Genomic DNA, 25953 nt, shown 5'->3' on the forward strand with positions numbered 1-25953 from the left:
TACAGTTCCCTGCTAGAAGGTTTTCATCAATCCAATTCAGTATTTAGTGTATCATTTCAACTCCCTGTGCTTTTCTCTAGGCAAATCTTAAAAGTAAAAGTTTCCCCATGAGATTGGCAAATAATATTTGCATTACCTCCAAGAGCACACCAATAACTGTTAGACCCTTAGGTGATGGAACAGCTTCTGCACAACTTGCAAATGCTTCTTTATTCCAATGAACAAAATGCAACTGTAAAAGAGAAGACATAAAATAAATTATGGAAAACAGAGTTCCTGCAACAGGAAAGATTTTTTAATATTATCAATATGTTCAAGAAACAAGTTGTCATTATTAGAGTTTCACATGTTAGGCATGTTTCTAAAACTAGATTCAATTTTATTTATTTATTCGTTCATTATTATTATCACAATAATTATTACTATTATTATTTAGTGTAGTTTCGCATCGAATAGAGCTCAAGTGCCTCCATCTGGTGGCAAACTGGGCGTCAAAGTCCTTATGGTAATGGCATCTGCAATAGTGGTGCTCCATGAAAGAATCGGGATCGCACTACGTTGGCAAAAGTAGTGCGTCTAACGCAGTCCCATTAAAAAATAAAGATATTAGTATTATTATTATTTCTACTATTATTATTGAAGCGAAAATAATAAGTAACCTAAAATATTTAAATCAGGAAAAAATGAAGGGAAAAAAACCCCTCTAAAAACATCTAGCAATATACTTTGCTAAATATAAATTTCACATCAAAAGGCAATACATAAAAATCTACACATATGAATCAATAACAAATGGCTGAAAAAGGTCAGCAACAAGTCAGCTTTTATAAATAGAAATGTCAAAAACATTAAAAACAGTGGAAAGGTTAAATGTAGAAAAATCAAATACAAATGAAATTATGAGAAAAAATACTTTGAGAAAATGTAGGGGGTGGGGGCAATTCGCTACTTTGCCTTCTAGTTTATGCTTATATGGCTCTTAGGGGCAATGATTTTATCCAGTGCAAAAGGAGAATGCCGTTTCAGAAAATATTGTGACATTTATTTAAATTGTACCATAATATTTATGATTTGATGCATATCACAAACATTCTTTCCCAAGTAAGTAAACAAGTTCACACAAACATCATGTGAATTAAACGAGATAATTATTACTTAATACTTACACTTTACTTAGTAGTGCAACTGTATGTGTGTTTCTAAAAAAATCTTTCATTAATTTTTTGATAAAAATTGCAAGAATTTTCTTATTAATTTAGGAAGGAATGCATTCGATTTCTGAAGAACCAATGTAACAATTTGAAAATCATTAATTTTATAAACCTAAGATCAGTTCAAGTTCAAAATCATTATATCTTACTTCTCCAGCAAATGCTTTTCCATCAACTGTATGTTCGGAACCAACAGAATTTGTGTTTCCCCAATGGCAGTGAAATTGCACCAATTCGTATGCATGAGATAATGGGCCACCGACTAATTCTGAAAAAGAGGGTAATCATGTAACTACATATTTATACACAGATATAAAATGATACAAAAGCATTTATTTCATAAAACATTTTATTATTTTTTAATCTTGTTTTCGTTGACACCAGTTGTCAGGGTTGCCACGGAAGTTCAAGAATGAAATTCCCTGACATTTCCAGGTTTTCCAGGTGGTTTTGAGAAAAATTCCAGGTTATCAATCTCCACCTTCATTTTGCAACATTAATATATACATCTCAAATTTTGATAAAACTTACCTCATTTTCAAACTTTACAAACAATGGCTACCAAATTTAATTTACTCAAGCTGAAATAATCAAAAATATGTACTAAGGGTGGTTCAATTTTTTTTTTTCTCTCTCGGCTCGAGTCCAAGAACCCCTTATTTTTTTTAGACTTACTAATAGTATTGTGCTGTAAAAGTTTTAGCTTCTTGCTCAAATTTTAAGAGGGTGCTCAATGACACCTCCATTTAACATTAGCTCTAGCATAGAAAAAGTCAGATTTAGAAACATTTAATTTCCCCAGCTGTTTTTTTTTATGTAAGTAATTATTTTATTGCAATGAATATGCATATAACTCGTGTAGATTATAGTATGTAACATTGTTTTTTCAGTTCAATGAATTTTTTTAACCCCCTCCTCATACTTATGAAGTTTGAGGGAGGGGGTCGAGCACCCTCTTTCAGTTCGAATAGGAAGTTAAAATTCCTCCAGTATTTTACTATCCACAAGTCTAAAAACATTGAGTGGTGTCCTGTTTTCTAGGAGAAAACCCTTTTTTTTTTAAGTGTATTTTTGAACTACCCTAATGTACTAACACAAGTGAAGCAAATTACTGTAATAAACAATTAATGTAAATGTGGCATATCTAATTTTCAATAGCGAGGAGCCACTGCCTTACATCAAGTGAAAGAACTGCAGAATTAGCAATTGTGACATCTGTATCACAAAAATAAAGTTAATTGCTAAAATAATCTGAACTAAAACTTATGAAACCTAAACTTTTTCAATTATTGCTTTCTACCCCTCCAATCCATTGAACTCAAAGCGCTTTTAGACTTTGGCCTGTAAAAAAATCATGCACCTTTTAGCTTCACATATTTCCCCTGTTTGTTGCTCATAAAACAGGGGTGCTCCCCCCCCCATATTTCTGAACGCCTTAGCGCTTTTTTTATTTTTAACCCTCTTTTTTTATTTTTTTTAAACCTATTTATTTATTTTTAATTATTATTGTTTTGAAAAAAAAGTGTGCTCGCTCCCCAATAAAATACACACACACAGATGAAAATAATAAAGTAAAATAATATGAGTAAATAATTTGAATAAAAATAAAGTAAAATAAATAATTAAAAAATCCCCCCCCCCCAAAAAAAAAAATTGATGGCGCAACTTGCGCCATAATCATTCCTGTGGGCAGCCTGTCATAAAGTTTGAGCATTGATCAGAAACTTCTCTGATGTGCAGATTTTTTTTAAATCGGATTACTTTTATTTTGAAAGAAAGAAGCGCATTGGAAGTCTTAAAAGATCACTACCAAAATACTAAAAGATTAGCGATACTTCTGTAAAAAAGAAACTTTCTAAGTTTAAAATTGTCTAATGAACTAAATTTACAGAACAAAATTGTTTAGAATAATACGATTTCATTAATTAATTTAAAGAAATAATATAAAATATGAAAAGATTATTGCAGCTCATTAAAAACTTCAGTCGGCACTCCCAGACAAAACAACGTGCTGTGCATCATAACTTCAGAACTGCTGACGTAAACAAGCAGCGCTTAAACAGAGTCCGCTCAAATGAGGAAGAAAAGAAGTACCTTCTGCGCATGTCCGCCGCTGACTGCTATGGTGCACGCCGACTGCTATGGCGCACGTGCCTATGGCAGAGTTGTTGATAAAAAGAACTGCAGGGGGAAGAAGAAAGAGGGGAATGACAAAACGACGAATGGGAAGGGAATGGCGGCGAAAAAAACAAGGCAGAAAGTTTTTTTTTTTGACGTCATAGACCGCAGGCCGCGCTAAGAACGATCGGAAATATGCAATTTTTCATTTTCCCTGACATTTCCCTGATTTTCAGCGATTTTCATTTTTCCTGACAATTCCAGGTTTTCCCGGTTTTCCCGGTGCGTGGCAACCCTGAGTTGTTTAACTTAAAAAAATAATTAGAAACTCCCAGTGGCATAGTGAAAAACTTCTCAAGGTAGCTGCCAAAAATCAGCCGATTCTGACACTTGGAAACGTTAATTGGAGCAGAGATATTTTGATTTTAATTTTTCATATGCAGTAATATTACATACATTAAATTGATTAGATAACGTAAAAAGTATTCGAAGTGGAATCGAATCACTTTACGCCACTTTAAACTGCCCCTTCATAGGTTTGCAGTGTGAAGAGTGAAGCGAAAAACCTGAGGTCATGCTTTCTACAATTTTCATTGGATTTCTCCCATAACACTGCTGCAATTCAGCAACTTCTTCCTCCAGCAGGAAAAATAAAGAGCTGCTTGAAACATCAACAACTCTGCTGTCGTGTAAAATTTGAGTCTTACTGGTTATTTCAAAACCTTTGTGAAATAACAATAATGATCAATAAATGAAAAAGAAATGCGTAAATCGAACGGATATAAGATGTTATATGTACATCGAAATTGGAGGATCCACAAGTTTAAAAATTCAATATTATTAGAAAAAATATCATTTTGTACATGGAAAATTTTTGCTGCAAAAGCACATTAATTAAACATGTCCATGATATTTTAACGCAAAAAAAAAAAAAAAAAAAAAAAAAAAAAAATAATAATTTGAATTTTGACACCTTGAATTCAAATTATATTTTCGCAATCACGAGTGTGTGTATGTAGGCATGTGTGTTTGTGTGTGTGGGGGGGGGGGGTGTTTGTGTGTACGGGTTATGTGTATGTGTGTTTGTGTCTGTGTGCTGGCATAAGTGTGTGGGTAGTTGTGTGTATGAATGTGTGTGTGTAGGGGGGTATGTGTATGTGGGGGCATGTGTATGTGTTTGTAGGCATATGTGTTTGTGTCTGTGTGCAGGCAGGAATGTGTGGGTAGTTGTGTGTATGTGTGTGTATGTATGCGTGTGTGTGTGTGTTTGTGTGTGTAGGTGTATGTGTGTATAGGTGTATGTGTGTTTGTGTGTGTATGTGCGCGTGTGTGTGTGTAGTTGTGTATGTATGCGCGTGTGTGTAGGACATGGATGCAACCTGGAGACGGCTTTCGCTATAGGAGCAGCATCGTGAGGAGCCAGCCGGTCCACGGTGATGGTGCGGAGGGTGGCGGTGGGAAAATAAAATGATAGGACATCAAAAACAGTCAAATGAAAGCAATAAGCAATCGTGATTGCTCAAAAAAAAACGCGCGCAGTAAAATCTCGTTTGATTCCCCCCCCCCCCCCCATCCACACACACCTAAAGAAAACCCTCTTTTTTTGCTTCACATAAAAACAAACTTCTGTATTTTAAAAGGAAATGTCTGAAAAGTTCAGTTTAATTTGTTCTTCCCCGTCTGATTCAATTCGATTTTTTTTTTTTTGTACGGAATGTTGTTCCTGAGACACTCAAATTAAAAGTTGAAGAAAAAAAAAAAAGATTCTTGTCAAATTTAGTTTGGTTCATAAGCTCTCGTTTTGCATTTAAAAAAGAACCGTGTAGCCCTCAAAAATTCACTGTGGAAACACCAGATTGCAATTCGTATTCATATTAGGGCATTTAACTTTGCTTTAAAATTTGAATCTTTACCTTCATTCAAAATTCGTATCAAATGAACTCTAATTTGCTGCGAAATGCGTTTAAAATTACTGCTGCTGTCATCAGGTACCAGCTGTTTCCTCATTTCGAATTCAGTCGGGGAGCAAAGGTGTCTAGTCAATGCAAATTATATCTAAAAACAGCAAAAACCACGCCCCATTAATTTCAACAAGCCAGAAGTGGCGAGATCATTTACGCTCCCCCCCCCCCCCCGACCCTAAATGACGGGCTTTCGCACCAGTAAAAATATTATCCTGAAGTCATCTCTTCATTTTGCTCTTTTTCATACATCTATTTGTAATTTTTTCTGTCTTTTTTTTTCTCAATTTATTTTTTTAAATTTATTTATTTTTCATCATTATTAGTATATTGACAGTGCCTTGAAACAGTTATTTTAACCAAAATAAAAAAGAAACATGAAGGGTTATAATTGATATTACAAAATATGTGTAGGTACACAGGAAAGTAGGCTCATTTAGTTCGTGTAGAATTCAGGAGAGTCCAGGATTTAAACTTAAAGTAATTGATTGCCTCATTTTCAATTACATATAGATCCTTCAATTACAAAACGCTCCATTTAAATTTTTTCAAACGATTTTATATCACATGAAAATACAATCTATTCAGGAATTTCTGGATAGAATTAATGCAAAAAGACTCCATTAAATCTTGACGCTAATACATACTTTGACAGAGCACATGCTCTTGATATCACTTATTAGTAGGATGACCCAAAACTCTTCTTAATGACAGCTCTTTAACGAGGGGAGAGAGACAGACAAGGGACGTATTCATTAAAGCCTGAAGAAGTCTTTCTAATTTATTCCCTGACAGATGACGAAAGCGCAGAAAGACGCTTAAACATGACAGAGACACTCGACATAAATCTTCAATAATTAATGGATGCCCAACCCCGAACTACGGTAATTTCAGAGTTTCATATTTCAGTTTTCCGACGAATCTGACACATGCGTTTCCATCACATCATAGTTGTTAAAATCTCTGATTTGAAATACACATTAGAGCCAAAAATCGGGAAAGAAACCATGCATATAATCCAAAGAATTTATACAGAAATTTGCGGCACACGTTTAAAAGAAATTCAGTAAGGGAAGGAAAAAGAGGCAATCGAGATTTGAAACGAAAGAAACATATACGAGTCAGGAGGACACGTTTAGAAATTGTGATGCAAATATGCATCTAACGCGTCGGAATTCTTCAAGTGCAATTTTTTTTTTTGGGGGGGGGGGGGGGGTAAGGGTAACAAAACCGTCCTGTCCCAAGATTTGCGATTGTAAAAATGCTTCACGAAACTATCAAGATTAATTCATATAAAAACAAATCCCTTGAAAAAAAAATCTTTTAGTGCCAATTTTCTAATAATAACTATAGTAGTGGACTAACATTTCTTGTAGTTTTCTAATTTTATGTTAATTCAGCATTTAACGTTTTCGCAGATAGGAAATTGAATTAAAAAAAAAAAAAACTAATCTGGCAGCACTGAAAGCTACGCTGATCCTAGTAACAGCATTACCTCGCAGCCAGGTTGAGTTTGCCTGAACTCTCAGCTCATCTAAAATTTAAATTCAATTCTGCCGATCAAGAAAAAAGTTTACAAGTGAAAAAGCCTATTCGCATTAAAACGAAACAAGAAATAAAACAAGGCAGATCAAAACGGAAAACAAAACCAGAATCAAGAATGCATTAGTGGAACATTTCTTCCGAGAGTTCATTAGCAAATGGAATTACAATAGATAAAATTAGCTTTCGAAAGAATATCCCATTTGTAAAAGAACTGAAAGCGTAGTGCAGCGAAGAAAACAAAAAAAAAAAAAAAAAAGAAAAAGAAAAAGAAAGAAGCGGAAATAATACGATCGATACGTTAACATCAATCTGGAAAGAAAAAATAAGATTCGAAGTCACAAAGCATATTCTAAAAGGGGTGAAATCGAATACTACCCAGAAGCATCACATTTCGAATCAATACCAAAATATCTAAATATATCTTTGGATCAAGTGGAGTTGTAACTATTAAGAATTTCCCGAAATCTTCATGGAGAGTGCACGATAGGAAATTTCGAAAAAGCTTTTGCCAAATATCTTCTTGTGATAACTTGGTTTATAATAAGAATGGAGAAAAAATAATGTAAGAAAACGTCATTGTTCTTCTCAATACGTTCACGAGGAAGTGGAATTGATATCACAGTATTCGATATCGATAAATTATGTGCAGTGGCGGTAATTCGGGGGGGGGGGGGGGGGCAGCCCATGTTATCTAGGAAAACTATTCAAAGTTATTTAAATTTTATATGTGTTCTGGCCCGCGAGATTCATTTTAATATCAGGTGCGATCCATGGGTAAAAAAAAGGATGTGAACAACTGGTTTTAATCTAATGCTACTGATGGAGTCTTCACAAAATCAAGTTTACGCCCAAAAAAGCTCAAGTATAAGTAGTAGTACTAAAATCATTTATGTATTTTTTTTTTTTTTTTTCGAACATTAACTAAAATGAAAAACAAAAAAATCTTCAAATTCTTACAGTTTCACCTGAATTTTGCCTTTGTAACATTACCAACAATTGAAGAAAACCAACTTCAGTGATATCATCATATTTTAGGCATAGTGTTCCGGCAAGAAAATAATTCACACTGAAATAATTAATTAATCCGAATGTGATTTATTTAATGACATTCTGCAGAGATTAAAATAAAAATATAAACTGAGTAATTCAGAAATGAGTAGACATTTCTAATGTCGTTGGATCATCTAACCTAACATATAATTAGACAACAGTATAGACATTTTTAATTTAAAAACTTTCCTCCCCATTTTTAAAACTTCTATCATTTTAAACAAACAAGAAAATTATTCATACAAACGTGATTTTAAGTGATATTAATAGCTTTTAATGCTTCAATTTCTTTAAATGAACTGTTGTTTGCATGAACCCCATGCATTAACTTCTGTCCTAAACCCATCTATAGCTACCGGCGGTGCAGCAAAACGTCAGACCACGAGATAGCTTTTATCATCGAAATAAAAAATAATAAATGATGAACAAATGAAATAACTGACAAACAAATATAAAATTTAACACCCTTAAAAACTTTTCCAAAATATCGAAACAATTTAGTGACTCAATATTGTGCATTTGAGTTAAATGTTTTCCGTCCAATGGCGGTACGCTGGCAGAGAAACGACTTTTACAGAATTTAATAACGCGCTTAAATCACGCTTCCGATAAATTTTAACGTTTTGAGAAACAGTAGTACAGAAAGAGATGTTTTTTTAGAGACAGAATTTGGAGAGGGAAATGCTTATTAGTCTAACGAGTATGTAAAAATAACCTTTGACTGCAAAAAAAAAAAAAAAAAAAAAAAAAAAACGACGTGTAACCGAAACTTAGCGTTGTAAAAACGAAATGTACAATCAAACAAAGGCATAGGAAAACGAAATATTAATGGGAAAGACGTATAAATGAGTGTTATGAACGGTGTTTTACTGCATTTATTTGTGCAAATAGTTTTTAGCGCGCTTAGTTCGGCACCGAAGATATAAGAGCTATAAAACTTCTTGCTTTTTTCTTTCTTTTTCTTGAGCAAGTTTAATTTCGCTCTTCGCTAGCATTAGATTTTTAAAAAAAAACTTTTTCAGAATTATTTTTACGATTTCTTCTTTCCAACTTTGTTTTTATTAAGCATTTAAAAAAAACTACTATCTGTTTTTTTTTTTTTTTGGCATGCTTTAAATAAAATTCAAGCCCTATGAAAAAATACACATTTCATTAAACATTAAAACGTCCAATACAAGTTTCAACCGAATTCGACATTGATTATTTTTTTCTTGCTCATTACTTTAACAATAGTTTCATGCAGTACATAGAAGACTCTTACACTACTATGAAACCAATAGACCTAATCACCAGACACGAAAAGATGTTTTTCAGAATTTCATTTTAAACTCATTTTTCAATCCACTTTCAAAAATTTTTTTGTTGGTTTTGCTTTGTTTGAATCTTTTTTTTTTTGAAAATGTTTTAAAATATAAACTCTACGTGAAACAAATATACCAACATAGTACGATTTACCAACATAGTACCAACATTTGTTTTAGAAGAAAATAAATTTAAAAAAAAACGAACATAGGCGTTTTTTCCTGAAAAAAAACGTAGTATTACACAAAAAACCTTTTTTTTAGTGTAAAGTCGGCTTGAATTAAGCTCTGGAAAAAAAACATGAATAAAATCAAACCGCAGATGATCTGTAACTATGAAGACGAAAATTTTGTTCTCTAAATAAATATTAAAAACAACAGTCGACATGGTAATCTGAAAAATCAGAGCAACATCAATTTTGGTCAAATGAGAAAAAAATAGCAATTCGTGATTGCTCAAAATAAATAAATAAATAAACAAGCAGCGACTAAATAGATTCAATGCAAACATTTTCTCGCCATATAAATGCCAAAACCCAATTTTTGAATGGCCTGCTTCGTTTAAGTTTATGTACTAAATCCAGTTCAAAATCGTAATCTTCTGCGCCACTTATTTACGTAATGTCATTGTTAGGTCAGCTACAGTATGTCATCGGATAAAACAAAACAAATAACTAAACTTCAAACCACAAAAAACGAGCATACTTCTTAATGCAACAACTTACTTTGAAAAATGATAATTCCACAGACAACGGAATCCTTTTATGTCGAGATAAAAGCATCGAAAAAAAGTTTCTCTAGAAATGAGGAACTTGGACAAAGAGAACTTAAACTTTGAAATCTTCGAATCCGGGAGAATTGAAATGAATTTCTACAAAATCTATACTTCAGTATCTTGTCTTAAAAAGAGGAAGAAAGAGTAAAAATATTTTCGAAAAAAAAGAAAGAAGAACCGACTTCAAAACTACAGCTGGAAATTGCACTAAAAATTAAATTTATTCTTTGAACTCTATCCATACTACTTTTTAACATAATTTTTGAAGCCAGCGGAAAAGGATAGAGAAAATAATGGGTAACCATATTCCGCTTACATTTTTCAGAATAACTACTCAAAATTAAGAACGAAACATTTGTACCGTTACTTAAATATGTAGTTACTAATGTAACGTACGCGAATGCAATTGAAGAATCCGAGTCCATTAAAATTTATGTATGTAATTTAATTTGGATAAGTCATCATTTTATCTATCGTTTTTCGCCTACTTCAAAAATTATGTTTAAAAGTAGCATGAATGGTACTCAAAGAATAAAGTTATTTATCACTTTTTAGCGCAATTTCTACCTGCAATTCTGAAGTCTCGATTCCATTTTTTTTTCCAAAAATATTTTTGTTTCATTCTTTGGAGTGTAAATGTGTTTTAGAAATAGTTTGATGTTACCATGGCGAAACTTCATACAAAAGCTCTGTATTAAAAAAAAAAAAAAAAAACTATCAACGTTTCTAAAATCATTTAAATACCAATAGCCTAACCAAATAATTTATAATTCACAGCAATACAAGTTACTGAAGATAAAAGTCCTATGTATCCTTACTTGACCATATTATCTATTTTTGGCATTAAATAACAATGCTACAACTAGAGCAATGATAGTGAATAAACTTCATGTTTGCTTCAGAGAAAACCCTCATTACGGTTACTATTAATATTACTGTTATACGTTATACGACAATGAGTTTTGTTTCAATGAGTTTTGTATTTAATCATTTGATAGGGAAAGTTTCATGAAATTTACTGTCTTTTGCCCATAGCTTTTTTCTAAAAAACAAATATAGTCGATCAAATGTATGGAACCTAAGCTAAAGAATCCCCTATCCATTAAAAAAAAAAAATCATCAAAATCAGTTCACTAAGTGAGCCATCATTAGCGAACAAATAATCTCTACTAATAATAAAGCTGAAAGTCTCTCTGTCTGGATCTCTGAGACGCGCATAGCGCCTAGACCGTCCGGCCGATTTTCATGAAATTTGGCACAGAACTAGTTTGTAGCATGGGGGTGTGTACCTCGAAGCGATTTTTCACCGAGCAAATTATCACAACGTGGTCGAGCAAATTAGCAATAACGGACGCGAGCTAATTATCATAACGTGGAACATGGGTGAACAATTGAACATAGCAAATTGGCGAGAAACTCATCATCCATTATATGTAAATATACAAGCTAACCAAATGACCTTTTAATTTTTTACAACGGGCAAAGTCGTGCGGGTACTGCTAGTAATAACAATAAACATACATACGTATGAACTGATAACCGCTTCGTTTTTGAAGTGGGTTAAAAATGAGGAGAAATAACTTAAGATGTGTAAGTCCACAAAAGATTATTGATATATCTCACTTTTCATGATGCATCACAACTGATTAACTGATCAAAGTTTCAATTCCTCTTACTACTTAGTTATATTCGCATTTCAAATGCTTACCGTGCATGAAAAGATCTATTTTAATTAAGACCCATAAGACTAGAAGCAATGCACTAATTTCGTTTGTAATATCAAAAATGAACGCGAAAGTTTTGTGACATGATTACAGCTGGACGACAATAATTTATGGGATTTGAATTCAGAATTTTAGACGAAGCTATTGGGCGTACCATTTCAGAAATTGGTAGAGAATTTAATATTACTCGATCCGAAATGCCATGAGGAAGCAGAGAATATATAATTCAGAGATTCACACACACACACACACACAGACATTACCTCTCACCACCACTTCCATTTAATGACCGAAAACACTGAAGCGTGGGCTGACTATTAGTTGGAACTAACCTAACCTGGCGGCGTTGTCATGCAGTGATTAGGATTTGCTTAGCCTTCACAATGCTGCCAGATTAGGTTAGTCAAACTATAGTCAGTGCTGACAAATTCCACTGAGCCAAAGTAAAAGTAGCATTAACAAACAATATGAGCCATACGAGAGACGTGAGCATGCGAAGTTTGGTATTGATGGAATACGTCAGCAGGACTAGAATCTGTAAACGAATCAGCAAGCGATCGCGATTGGAGCAACAATACCTTTGCTCATTCAAAATATACAAAATTTGCTCTGTTAATTTTAAGCTTAACCTTGAGAGACTTCACCAATTAAGGAGGATGTGTTATTAACGAAGAGTCGAGTTGAACTGCAGTCACTGCGATAGCAACCAAAGTTCAACTAAGCGCCTGTAACACTTTCGCTTTTGCAACCAAAAAGGAAACGCTCAAGGTCATGCTTCAACTAATCGGAGCTGGTGTGCCACAAAGAGAGGGCGGACGCATTGGAAGCGGAAACAAAGCACTTCATTTTGTAATAGGTAAAATCAGCGAGAACGAGAAAGCAATTCGCAACTCCAGAGCTCGAATACGCTACCTTGTGGTGATTAACAATAACACCGATAAAGGTGAAATATTTCATTCCACGTGTTTCCTTTGGGGTAAATTACAGGCTTCAGACAGTTTATGGTGTAATGTAATTTCAGAAGAATAGGAAAGAAAGCTTTCCCACAAACACGATGAAAATTTCTGTTATTTACTAAGCGTCAAAGCAAGTTTTAAGTAACGGTATTTGTTTGTTTTACCTTTTCATCCGCCATTAGACATTGATTGCAGCACCTTCTATAGTTTATTGGAGTTACGAATAACGTTATCACTGTTCGCGCATTCTTGCTGATCCTACCAACTACAAATGAAGTGTTCTGTTTCCATTTCCAGTTCATTCGCCATCTCTCCATGACGCAACTATACTTTCTAAAACCATTACATTGGAAACTACTGTTGTTGTTGCTTATCCTCCAGTAGTTTGACGAAGTCAGACGAGATCCATCAGACCGTTGACCCCGAGAAAATCGAGGACCAGAAGGGGAGATGAATAAATGTCCTTTCTAGAAAGTCCCAAACAGTCGAGGATATGTTTAGGAGAGGCGTGCTCAGTTTTACATTTAGTGCAGACCTCGTACATTTTATTGCCCTCGAAAAACGAGAGACCTTTTATGTGGCTACTTGAGGATGGCACCTACCCGATTGCGTGCCATGGACATCGACCCGCCAACCGCAGCCCGTGTTGATGATCGTCTTGGTGAGGTCCGGACCATATTTGAACTGCAGGGTGTTGTCGAACTCCACGGCCTTCACCCGCGAAGAAACGATGTCCACCGGAGATTGACTTTTCCCGCCGGCATGAGGGGTACTTGCTGGGCCATGTGTCGGGTCCTGTGGAGAAACAAGGAAAAACTCTCACGAAGGGCACGACTAACTGAAAGTGAGGCCCAAGGCCCACAATGCTTTGGGGGACCCCTCTCTATTCTATCACTTTAAGTAAACGCAAAATAATGTGTAACATTTATTTAAAATGGGATTTTTCATTACTTTTACAAAACTACATGGTTTTTAATGCTATGCATAAGTTTTTAAGAAATTTTGGCGCCCGTTAGAAATATGGGGCCCTAGACCCAGGCTTATTTGGCCTCTGACATCGAGGCCAAATTTCATTTCACTCAGTTCGGCTCAGTTCACTTCGCAGAAGAAAAAGACACCCTGACAGCGTATTTTCCTACTTAATAACACTCCTACAGAAGCTTTAAAAACAATGTCTCATTTTTTAAAGGAAACCGGAATGATAAACAGAAAAATTTAAAAAGAAGATTGACATTAAAAAATATTTGGAAAACATATATTAATGAACCAGGCCTATTCAGAAATAAAATAGTAAAACTTTATACTTAGAAGACTTTTTGTTCTATTAAAGTTCCACTGATTACATTCCATACGTTTGTGAGGTTACGAATAGAAAAAGTTGCTTGATTGAAAAGAATAAAAAACATCGCTTTTAACATTAGTAGCTAAAAATTAAAAGAAATATAATGTTTAAAAACGTACGGTAATGAATGTTAAATTGTTATGTAAGAGTGAGAGGAAAATAGCTGATGCAACAAAATCAATATTGACGGTTCCCAACAAACTTCATTCATTACAAAAGAAAAAAAAACACCTTTTACATATAATTATTTTCTAATAATTTAAAAAGTTGTTTTTAAATCATGGTTCACTAATCTGCAGTTGTTTTTGTTTTTGCTCGGAAAAGACTTGAACACACCTCTAAGACAATTACGCCACCTTTTATTTCTTTTACCCAGCAATTCCCCTCAAATCCCAAAAACACGATCAGACCAGAAGAAACAAAAATTCTCCGGGAGCAAGCAATTCCCGAAACAATTGAACATCTTCCTATACAGCTCCTATACCCGTACACGATCACGATATCGGAGGCTTATCGGCGACGTGCATGGATCAGCATTTTATTGACACTGAATTACCCTCATTGTCGGGTTTCACGTCCTATGACGTGCGCTGAATAGCTTTATTATGTCAATGCAGCGGCACATTTTTCCGAGTCCTGTTTCTTTTCCTCGAGAGCTGCTTATTTCTGCGACATGTAAAAGAAATTTCTTTCATTAGTTGATTATTAAATTCGGCAGCTGTTTCCCAACTTTTTCACTTCCATAGAACCTTTTTGACTATGTCCAAGTTCTAAGGAGGTGAAACCTGACTTCCGTGCACTAATACCATTTCAAAATACGATTTTTAGAGTCAGTACTGTTTTTTTACATAATTAAAAACTAAACGTATGTATCTATCTATCTGTGTTCGAGTTACTTCTCCCGAACGCCAGTAAACTGACCATTGCACCAGGTATCGATGGGTTTGTAATTTTCCCATCTTTATGCTTGGCTGTTTAACATAATTCTCCGATAATAATTAACGGAGATATCAATTAAAACTATTAGTTATAATACTTGGATTTCGGCATAAAATCTCTATTTTTCGAAGGCTTTCCTCCATTCAAATTATTATTCACGCAGTGCTTCATCTCATCTTCCTGTAACAATGCTTTTATCATAAAGAAATTTGCATAGAGAGGCCCCGTCTATGGTAAAAAGGAGATGAAATTCAAACTGGAATTGTGGGATACAGAGGTGCAATGATGGGCGGGGTTAATGATAACATGGTCGCTTTGCGAGAATGGTTTTCACCAATCTCGCTAAGGGACCCAATAAAGTAGCTGGCGGATTGGTCTGCATTTTAATTCATGTTTTAATGCAATTTCGAAAACGTGCTTCATAAACTTGCAACAAAGCTAAATTTAATTTAACCACCATTTGAGATTCAGTAATGGAATGTTTTGAATCAAAATGTATCTTAAGATATTTAGCAAAAAGCTAAGAATCTTGGGATACAGCGGTGCAACTTCCGGCTTCAATTTCTTAGTATAGCAGGGCCTCTCTGTGTAATTTCTTTACTCTACGGCTTTTATTGAAATTAGTAGCGTGAAGAAAATCATTGAGAAGAAAGATCTGTTGCCCTTTTTTTCTCGAATATGAACAAATAAAATTCTGGGTTTTGTTTTGAGGCTTTTCCTGTAATCGGGAGATTTAAACTGTTTCCTTTTTGGCTAATTTTTCCGGAATCTGCCGCAAAATTTTACTGATTTTTTTCTTTTTTTGTTCAAGCGTGATTGTTGAACATGCGTCACTTGAGATATTTTTTATTTTCGAGGTAGACCATGCAAAGCTGAGCGACGCAGCTAGTTAAATGTTAATGAATGCAACCGTCCTCCCCCCCCCCCTGTTTTTACGAAAAGTTCGAAGAAAGTATTATAGCAACAAAATGATCTAACCATTGTATCTACCCACTGTAAAATATTTGCCACGATTACAATGGGTAGATGATTTGATTTAAAAATATGATACAACTTTCACGTTATGCCCGGCACTCTCTTGATGAAATATTCAATAGCCTTTTTACACCCTTATACGTCACTGATAACCAGCACTGTCTGACCATCGATTACATGGAAATGCTAATATCCGGTTTATAGGCGGAAATAGACGTATCTATTATTTTACAGGGATGCTAGTTGGTTTGTTTTATATGTGCACTTTTGCCTCTCTATTATTTAGCCTTAGTTTTGTAAAAATGAAAATTTGCTCACAGCAACATTTTTTAAATCTGAAGCATTATTCGGTCTATATTCTCACGGCAAAAATTGATTTATTCATTCACAACAAAGTTTTGAGCTTACCATTTTGCTTTTACGTTCCTGAACGAAATGAAAATACTTTATTTTCTTTTTGTTGTTTCCATGGTATTTATTTGTGTTTCCCCTTATTTTATTTTTGAGAATGCAATAAATGAATAAGGCACTAGTGACATTGTAAAACGCGGGCATCAAAATCCCATTGTTATTTTCCCTTCTCCCCTGCTAGATTTATTCAGATGGAATCGTCTTAACTTGGCCGATTGCCAAATTACATACAATCCTTGGTCAAACAGTATCTTAGCCCGAGGAGACGTTCCCAATCAAAAATTAGTATTTTGAAATGTATTCACAAGATCCCACACATTGTACGCCGAAAAAGCAGTTTTTTTGGGAAAGGGGGGGGGGGGGGGCTAAGATTGAAAAAAAAAAAAAAAAAACGGAAGTCCGGAAGCAGAAACCAAAACAACGACGTCGGACGCTGTTGGGGGCAAGGAACTGTTGACAGGAATCGGTTCTAGGTATGTCCGTCAGGCAACGAGATTGAAAGTCTGCTTACACACTGGTGACCAGGTTCAATATTTTATTTTACTGTGTTTCTATTTATAACTTTTTTTACACCAATCCGCCGCAGGCGGCTTTCACTCAAAATAACTGAATTTTGAGATCCATAAATGCTTGATGGCTTATCCACAGGTAATTGCCGAGATACACTAGTGCAGCCAGAATTTCCCATATGTGTGTGTGGAAAGGGAGGGGGGGAGAAGTCCTTAATTGCCAATATTGTTAGTTAATATACCATACTAGGATTAACAATAGCGTTAAAATTGAGGGTTCTGGGTGGTTGACCCCTCCAACCTCATTGCAGCTTCTGCTAAAAGGGGGGGGGGAAGCAAAGTGACTCCAATTTTGCAAAAGATGAATGAATAAATAAAGAAATAAAGTGAAGTTAATGCAGACACTTGTTTTGGGGTTACAAGGAACTCTCTTTCAACGCAAACTGGTGTAAGCGTACGGATGTAAAGACATGCGACGAAACAAATATATAAATGAATAAATAAGAAACAATAAATGAAATTAAAAAAAAAAAAAAAACAGCCGGGTGTCTTTATATCCACAACCTGACGTCCTTTTGTATTAAAAGTAGGGTTGTCTTATTTTAACCACCCCGGAAAAGAACTGGAAAAAACCGTCCCAGACAAAATGTCATTTTGTCCATTCCGTTCACTTTTTCGGGAAACCGAAAGTTTTTAGTTAAAAAGTTGAAGTTTGAAAATAATAAATAATTATATAGATTTTTCCTATTCAAGTAATATTTTAATATAAAAATAACATACAAAAATATGTGTATAAACAATTGATTGAAAAATATTTTAAAGTGAAAATGAAAAAATTAAGATCAGTTGAAGTTTATGTAAGTGTGTATGTAAATCAAATGAGTGTTAATAAGTTATAATGCATGTAATAGCATTTATAAAAGCAAACATATCAACTGTACATTTTAAGATGTTTATCGGTGATGTGGAGTTTTATAGCCCATAATAAATGCATTTATAAAATTAAAATGTAGAGAAATAAAAAGTTTTTAAAGGCTGTAGTCTCAAAACATTAAAAATCAAATTTAAAAAAAGAAGAAGAAAAGAAAAACTACTTGATATTAATAAAGGGAAATATTGACATGAAGTGAAATCTGGTTCTTGTAATACAAATACAAATGTGCTGATCACCAACAGGCTCTGAACAAAGCTAGGCTGTTCCTAGTCAATTTATTAGTCCCCAATGAAGATTAATGGCCATTTTAAAGCTATCTACACCCCTTGCTCATTATAGTCTCTTCCGATACACTGTTTTGATTACCCACAACCCTACTAAAGTAGTAATTTGTATAACATTAACATGTCCATAAAAACATAAATATTTTGCTATGGGGTGACATCAATAAAAACTCGAAAAATATAACAGTAAATTGTTTTTAGTCGATAAATATTCGTTTTGTATGTATGTCTCCAAGCATTTCATTTGACTTTTCCATTGAGTTTAATTTTTACTATTGTAATACATAATAGTGTAATCACGCCCAATAGCTTATTCACATTGTTAAATTTTATAATTAATTATAAGTAAATTATGATAGAAAATTAGTTGTACTATGTTATATTGTGTTTTTTTTTTATTTATTTGGTTCTAAAGTTAACAATCATTCTATTTTAATTAAATGATTAATTCATAATAGATAATGTATTACAGTTATATACTAATTTTACTACACCATAACAATATATGTATCGATAATTAGTTGATTTTTTATATCATCCATTTGTCTATTTCGTCCAATTTCTTCCGGCATCCCGGACTTTTTACAAAAAAGTGGACAAAATAGCAATCCTGATTAAAAGGTGGTTTTTTGTATTCCCAAAAGTATTTGGAAGCACTGGATTCCAACACACATCGTAATTATAACGCGTAGCAACAATCACAATCAACGAGTTTATAATTGCGCAGAGGAATTAGATGACACAGTAAGTACAATCGCGTCATCGTAACAACAGTACGAAATAAGCCACGACCCTTCAAACAATAAATAATAATCAGCCACGTGTTAACAAGCAGGATATCCTTTGTTTGGAAGTGAATGGGTCAGAAGCATCAAATGGCGGGCCGAAACATGATGATAAATGTTGCACTTTACTAGCTGCCGAAGCTAAATGAGATTGAAAAAATCCTTACCTTTTTTATTCATCCCAGGGGGAATAAAAATTTAAAATGCATGAAAAGTAAAAGAAAAAAAGGGAAAGCAAAGAAGAAGAAACAAAGAAAATGGATTTTAAAAAGACAAGAAAAGAAGAAGGTACGAAGAAAAAGTGTATTCAAAAAAGTTGGGAAAAGAAAAAAAAAAATATTTAAACAAGGAAGGGTAAAAAAGATACAAAGAAAGAAAATAAATTTTTAAAAATGCAAGAAAAGAGGGAAGAAACAAAGAAAAGAAATATTATATCGTTTTAAAAGTTTTTAAAAAGAAGATAAAAAGAATGAATATAGATTTAAAAAGGGCAAGACAAAAATATACAAAGAAAGTAAATAAATTTAAAAAGGCAACAAAAAAGAAGATAAAAAGAAAGTAAATAAATTTAAAATGGCAAAAAAAAAAAAAAAACAAAGAAAAGTAATGTGTTTTAAAAAGTTTTTAACAAACGTACAAAAAAAGAAAATACATTTGAAAAGGTGGGAAGAAGATAAAAAAAATAGATCCGGGGGGGGGGGGAGAAGAAGAAAGAAAAAAAAACATTTTTAATAAGGACGCAAAAAAAATAAGAAAAATCAATAAAAAGAAAGAAGCTTTAAAAGAGTTGGAAAAGAAGATGTAAAGGAAGAAAATGTATTTTAAAAAGGCGAGCAAAGAAGATACAAAAGGAAGAAAAAAGATTTTAAAAGGGCAATAAAAGAAGAGGTACAAAGAAAAATAAGTGTATTTTAAAAGGGCAAGAAATGGAGAAGATACAAAGAAAAGAAATACATTTATCACAAAGAAGGTCTGCTAGATATACAGTGGCTCCTAAAAGTGTTCGTATACTTTGAAATTTTTTTAGTAGAACCAAAATAACGCGAAACTGAATTCGAATATGAAGTCCAATATTTTTTCACATCATTCCTATGTCATTCTAAATAAAACCTTGAAATTTTTTTCAAAATATTGACGGATCTTCTTTTTTTAAATGGATCAAAAACCAAAGAGACAGAGAAATAATACGCCACAAAAAACATCGTACACTCAAATATTTTCAAAAAATTCATGATTAAAATTATCATATGTCGTTTTTTTTATTATTTTTGCATTGTGTTGACCCTTAAAAGTCATTTGGCTTTAATTTTTTGTTTATTTATTCCTTAATATTGAGCCTATTATTTTAAAATGGCTGGTATTCGTAAAAAACCACAAACGCATTCGAAATTTGAATATTTTCCTCACATTAGCGGTAAATTGGTTTGAAATGTCTCTAAATTGGTTAATTTATTCCATTCTATAGCGAAGTGCTTGATAAAATGCTTTAAAGAAAAGAATCGGACCGAAAACAAGGTAAGAAAAGGTCAACCAGCAGTTTTTTGGAAGTTTCTTTTTGTGATCCTCTAAAAAACGAAACATCTGAGATAATTAGATTATTTTTAACCCATGTTTTTATTTGATTTTTTTTCTCAAAATTAAAACGAAAAAGCTAGGACAAAATTATTTCAACATGTTTGCTTTTAATGGGATGCCTCTAAAAACAACAGATCCCCACGGCATATTCTCAAACTTCCAAAAACGAATGAAAAATGTTAAGACTCTCCCACTTTTCATTCAGTTTAGGTTCCCTTCCAAAATGAAAGAAAAATTAGTAGTAATTATTTTGTGTTTAGTGCCCTTCGGTCTCATTTGATAGCCCCCCTCCACCTAAAAGCAAATGAAACGTAAATGGTCATTCATATTGCCTTTTTATCACAATTAGACCTTTCTTCCAAAATGAAAGAAGGATGTAAAATTCGTTTATTTTCACGTTCCCCCCCCCCCCTTAGATTACGTTTCAAATGAAAAGAAAAACGTAAAAATTCCTTTAGTTTCAGTGTCTTTTCATTTCATTTTCTCAAATTACCTCCAAAACGAAAAACAAGTATTAAGAATTTCTTTTCTTAGTGTTTTGCTGCGTTTTTCATGATTACCTTCCTAAATGTTAGAAAAGTGTTGGGAGTTCATTAATTTACACGTTTTTTTATTTCATTTTACATGACAAAGTTCGAAAAACAAGGTACAGTGGCTCCCAAAAGTGTTCGTACACGTACGACTTTCAGTGAAATAGGGACCCTATCCATTTGTTAGAATTAATATTTCGGAATAGGTATTAAATTACAAGATCTATGATCAATTTTCAACAAAACTACATGAAATGTTTTAAAAAAAATATTAAAACTTATTTTTTAAAAATCAGAAACCAAAAAGTGCCGGAAATTTTGTCTTACAAAAGTCTTCGTACACTTTAAAAAAATGTCTGTTTTTTATTAAATTAATCTAACTGTTTATTAAGTTATTATTTGGTAGAATTTCATGCAGTATCAACAACACCTTTTAAAAGTCTGGGAATAGATTTCATTCTTTTTTCTTTCTTTCTTTTTTTTTTTTTTTTTTTTTTTTTTTTTTTGGCGTAATTTCTGAGTAAGTGTTTCAACCAGACTTCGAGTCTTACTGTTTCTAAACTTTAGGACAACTTTTGAGGGTACTAGAAGCAAACGTTGAAAACCGGTGTGCTTCTTATCGTTATCTCGATAAAAAAACAAAGTTGTTTCCGATAACCAAATTTTGGCTGAGAGTTTGAAATTGCTTTGTAAAATATTTAAATAAACAGCATGATTTATTATTTCATCAAAAAATTCCAAACTACTAAGTCCTGATGCTGATATGCACCCTCATACAAGAACACCTTCACCGTCCTGATTAACAGGTCCAACTAAGGTCTTAAGATTAAATTCCTATTTTTTTCTTCTACTTACAATTATACAACAATTTTACTAAAAATGTTGAATTCATTTTTATCTGTAAGTAAGATGTAATTACAAAACCTTTTGAGTTTATTTATCATTGATTTTGCGACGAAAAGCGTAAGCTTTCTGTTTTTTGCACGGGGTAAGAAAACTTCTGTGGGAAGAGGTCCCATTTAATTCAGCTAATCAGAGAACTTGGCGAATAATTTTAGGTGAAAATTAAATGTAAAAATTTTCATTCAACTCTGCAGAAACGTTTGTAACACTCAAATGTGTATTTTTCATAAATTTTTTAACTGTAAATCTCCGATCACGCTTTGTCAACTGGTTGCTGGTTGACCTTTTCTTGCCTTGCTTTCGGTCCGATTCTTTTCTTTAAAGCATTTTATCAAGAACTTTACTATAGAATGGAATAAATTAACTAATTTAGAGACATTTCAAACCAATTGTGAGGAAAATATTCAAATTTCGAATGGCGTTTGGGGTTTTTTACGAATACCAGCCATTTTAAAGTAATAAGCACAATATCAGAGCCGGATTTAGGGGAGGGCAGGCGGGCTACTGCCCCGGGGTCTGCCATTTTAAAGTAATGAGCACATTATTAAGGAATAAAAAGGTTTCCAAGCATTTTTTATTAAAAAATAAAATCCATCCAAAAACAGGTCGGAGAAAATGTCCAACCACGGATTGTATGGAATTGGCAAACTCTGAATGAGGGGGAAAAGTAAAAATATTTGATGAGCGTGTTCCGCTCATTTGAATGATATTCTGCTTAATTTAGAGGCTAACATACATCTGCAAAAGCTGGCATCCCTGAAAACTAATAGATGAGTCCATTTCCGCCTGTAAACCGGATGTTCCCCTTTCCATACAATACGTGGTCAGACAGTACATTGAAATTCCAACTACTTTTTTTTATGCCACAGAATTATCTACAAACAACACTAGGAAAAAGAAAGATTGAGAGAGAAAACATTTTTTAAAAGCGCTTTATATTTCTTGGTCTCAGCAGTTTTTCCTAATTTTCAGGATAAAATTCTTCCACAGCATTATCGCTTTTACGAGAAAGTATTTCGGACGGAGATGAAGTGAAGACCAGAAGACTTTTCGGGCGCCAGCGTAAGAATTCAGATAAAAGAAATATCAAAGAAACTACGCTTCGTCATTTTGCGACAGAGGAAATAGTTCGGTCGTCGTTTATTGCCTTTTACGGAGAGAGAAAGAACTTCCAGCAAAATAAATGAAAGTTGTCGCTCTATTGCTGAGAGAGAAAGATTTGGGTGATGCAGAGAGCAGCTAGAAACAAATGAATCAATTTAAATAAGAGGAATAAATTCATAAAGGAATATGTAGAAAAAAAACTAAATGCTTTTAAAAAGCATTTAAAATAAATAAATAAATAAATAAAGTAGAGAATCTTGATTTTAACAATTTGAACGTCAGACTCGATCAGTTATATCAGACTTCAAATAAATGCAACCCAGCAACTAAAACTATTTTATTTATTTATTCATTATATTTCTCTGGCAACACTGACGTTAAGTGAATTCTAAGAGCATTAAAAAAATGTAAAGTTTGATTTCACATTTTAATAATTATTCGTATTTTCGGTGGGCAAACACCATAAACATTTTTTTCCCTTCAATATTCATTGCATTTTTCTAAAACTTTATACGATAATTATGGCATTAATAACACATTTTGATTACTTATTTGTTGAAAAAAAAATTGTATTTTTTTTAAATAAAAAAAGCCATACTTTTAGCGAAAAACTACCATTTCCTTAACATTTCCAGTGCATTCGCTTTTTCCTAATTTTTACAACTTTATGTGTCTATCTCTTCGTTAAATACCACAGAGTGATATGACCCTACAATTTGGAAATAATTAACTAAAAACAGGTTTTATGGGTAAATGTTTGAAAATCCTCCCCTCAAAACGTGCTTTTTACCCCTAAGTTTGATTAAGCATTGTTTCAAAACATTATTGTAAGTTACCTTTTTGAGGTTTATATCACAGTAATTGTTCAATTAAAATTCGTGCAAAGTTTCAAATACTTTTTCCGCTAGAGCTGTTAACGTAAATAAAAACTTTGAAAGTGTGGTTATGAGAAAATCAAGAAAGAAGAGGTAAATTTCAGTTATTAGAAAGTGCATTTGAGTTTAGATAATTTATTCTAGTTTTCTCAATAATTTACCGATTTAAAAAAAAAAATGCGGATTTAGAAAAAAGAACACTGGGACTTTCTAAAGTTCCTTAAGATCAATTTTTTTCGAAAATTACGGTGTTCGCCTACCTTAATCCTTGGGAAAATTAATGAGGGCGGGGGAGGGGAGCAAGATACGCAAATGCTGGTAACAGTCTGAATCAACGCAAGAAGATCACAGGTTTTGAGCTGCGTGTGTTTGAATAATCTGAACGTTATTAACTCGAATTGATTATTCAAATCAGGAATGGAATGCAATAAAATGGCGCAATCATGGAAATGATTGCGGTAGTAACGAGTATCACACCAAGGAAAAAAAAATGTTGAAATCAAAAACAGAACAGGTAAAAAAAGTAAATATCGAACATGGTGGCGGGTTACGCGTCTTTTCCTCATTATTTCTTCTGCCTATGATGAAAGTGAGAGTGACGCATTAGCACTCCAGTAATTAATGCAAATGCACAAGGTATCAACCTAACGCAGTCAGGGAATCTTAAGGTGGTCTTCAACTTCACTTCCTCCTCTCAAAACTAATTACGGGCTAGGTGTGTCGACTTGTGTGAACATTTCAAATTAGTGTTTTTAATACAGTTGAGTCCCGACTTACGCGAGGGATGCGTTCCAAGACACCTCGCGTAAGTCGGAATTTCGCGTTGTGGAACAAGGTATGTTTAGTAATTTTTTATAAGCATACTCCATTGTTTCAGACGTTCTAAACACCCCTCATATTGTTTCAAACCATTTATTAACTATATCTTGCAGTATCTTTTACAAAGAACCGACTTTTTCTGTATTTTAGAAAAAGCGTTATTATTTGACATAAAATTCTGTAATTTAGCACAAAATCAATGATTAATGGGGGGAGAGAAACTTAAAATTAAGCAGTATGGGGTACAGCATTATTATAGCACTTAACAGTATAAATATAGTAAATATATTTATAATTTAAAAAAATGAAGAAGGTTTATGCAGCGCGATCAGAATGTTATCAGAATGTATTTCATCAACGTTCATATATAAAATGAAAAAAAAAAGTTAAGAATCGGAGCGGTTATTTGTATAAACTAAAACAAAATGTTGTTTAGACTATTACAGTGGGTGAACTTCCGCTTTCAGTGATGCTAAAGGGATGAAAGTCCATTCACAAAACCAATATTTAGTGTCAACAAAGCCCATTCTAACTCTCCGCCGCTCTTTTCCGAAAAATTTCATGTTGCAGGCGAGTATTTTGTGTCCGCACTAAAAAATTCATTACTCATGAAAAACTCGCGTTATAGCCATTTCGCGTAAGTCGGATCGCGTTGTAGCGGGATCCGACTGTAGTTCTATATTCAGCACAGATCGCAGTTAAGCCGCAATATATCGTCCTTTCTTATATCTCCCTCTGGTACAAACGCATGACGAGGGAGAAGAGAAACTGATTTCGTGTTTTTTAATTCATTCGAAAGAATATTGCGGAAGAAACCAATGGCTCGATGGGAATTTCCTGACGTTAAAACCACTTAAAACCAAACATCCATCTGTAATTTCGTGCTGCGTAAAGGCATTTTACGTAAACGCACACAGAGAAATGGGAAAGATCCACAAAATGAGTGCTAAGAAAAGAGGAGTTCATAATACGGTTGTGGAGCCAGGAGAAAAATGACAGACTCCGGCTCTGGAAATTTAAGAGCCTTCGACTCCGACTCCAGTACCCGAAAATCAGTCCGATTCTGACTCCACAGCACTGGCAAAATGGCAGACTCTAAGGGAAAATGACTGACCCAGGTAACACCCAGAATGAATTTATGAATTTATAAAAAAAAAAAAAATTATAGGGGGAGGTGGGGTTCGTTGGACCGCGGGCACGTTGGACCGGTCTCAATTATTTTAATACTATTAATATTTTTTATTTTATTTTATGACTATATAAATAATACCTATGGTCCTGCAAATCCTATAATAAAATCACATGGTACAGTTATATTGAACAAATT

General features: G+C 33.5%; 1 protein-coding gene across 1 annotated transcript in view; it reads right to left on the reverse strand.

Annotated features, from left to right (window-relative positions):
• The window catches only part of LOC129222080 (carbonic anhydrase 1-like), a 103310-nt gene that overhangs the window by 12741 nt on the left and 64616 nt on the right, over positions 1-25953 (reverse strand). Inside the window, exons 2-4 of the mRNA XM_054856509.1 lie at positions 13244-13436; positions 1361-1479; positions 137-232 (exon numbers count right to left, since the gene is read on the reverse strand). Coding sequence (XP_054712484.1) covers positions 137-232; positions 1361-1479; positions 13244-13436 — 408 coding nt within the window. The remainder of the gene's footprint in view (positions 1-136; positions 233-1360; positions 1480-13243; positions 13437-25953) is intronic.

The sequence above is a fragment of the Uloborus diversus genome, chromosome 5, assembly GCF_026930045.1.
Source record: "Uloborus diversus isolate 005 chromosome 5, Udiv.v.3.1, whole genome shotgun sequence".
NCBI classification, from domain to species: domain Eukaryota; kingdom Metazoa; phylum Arthropoda; class Arachnida; order Araneae; family Uloboridae; genus Uloborus; species Uloborus diversus.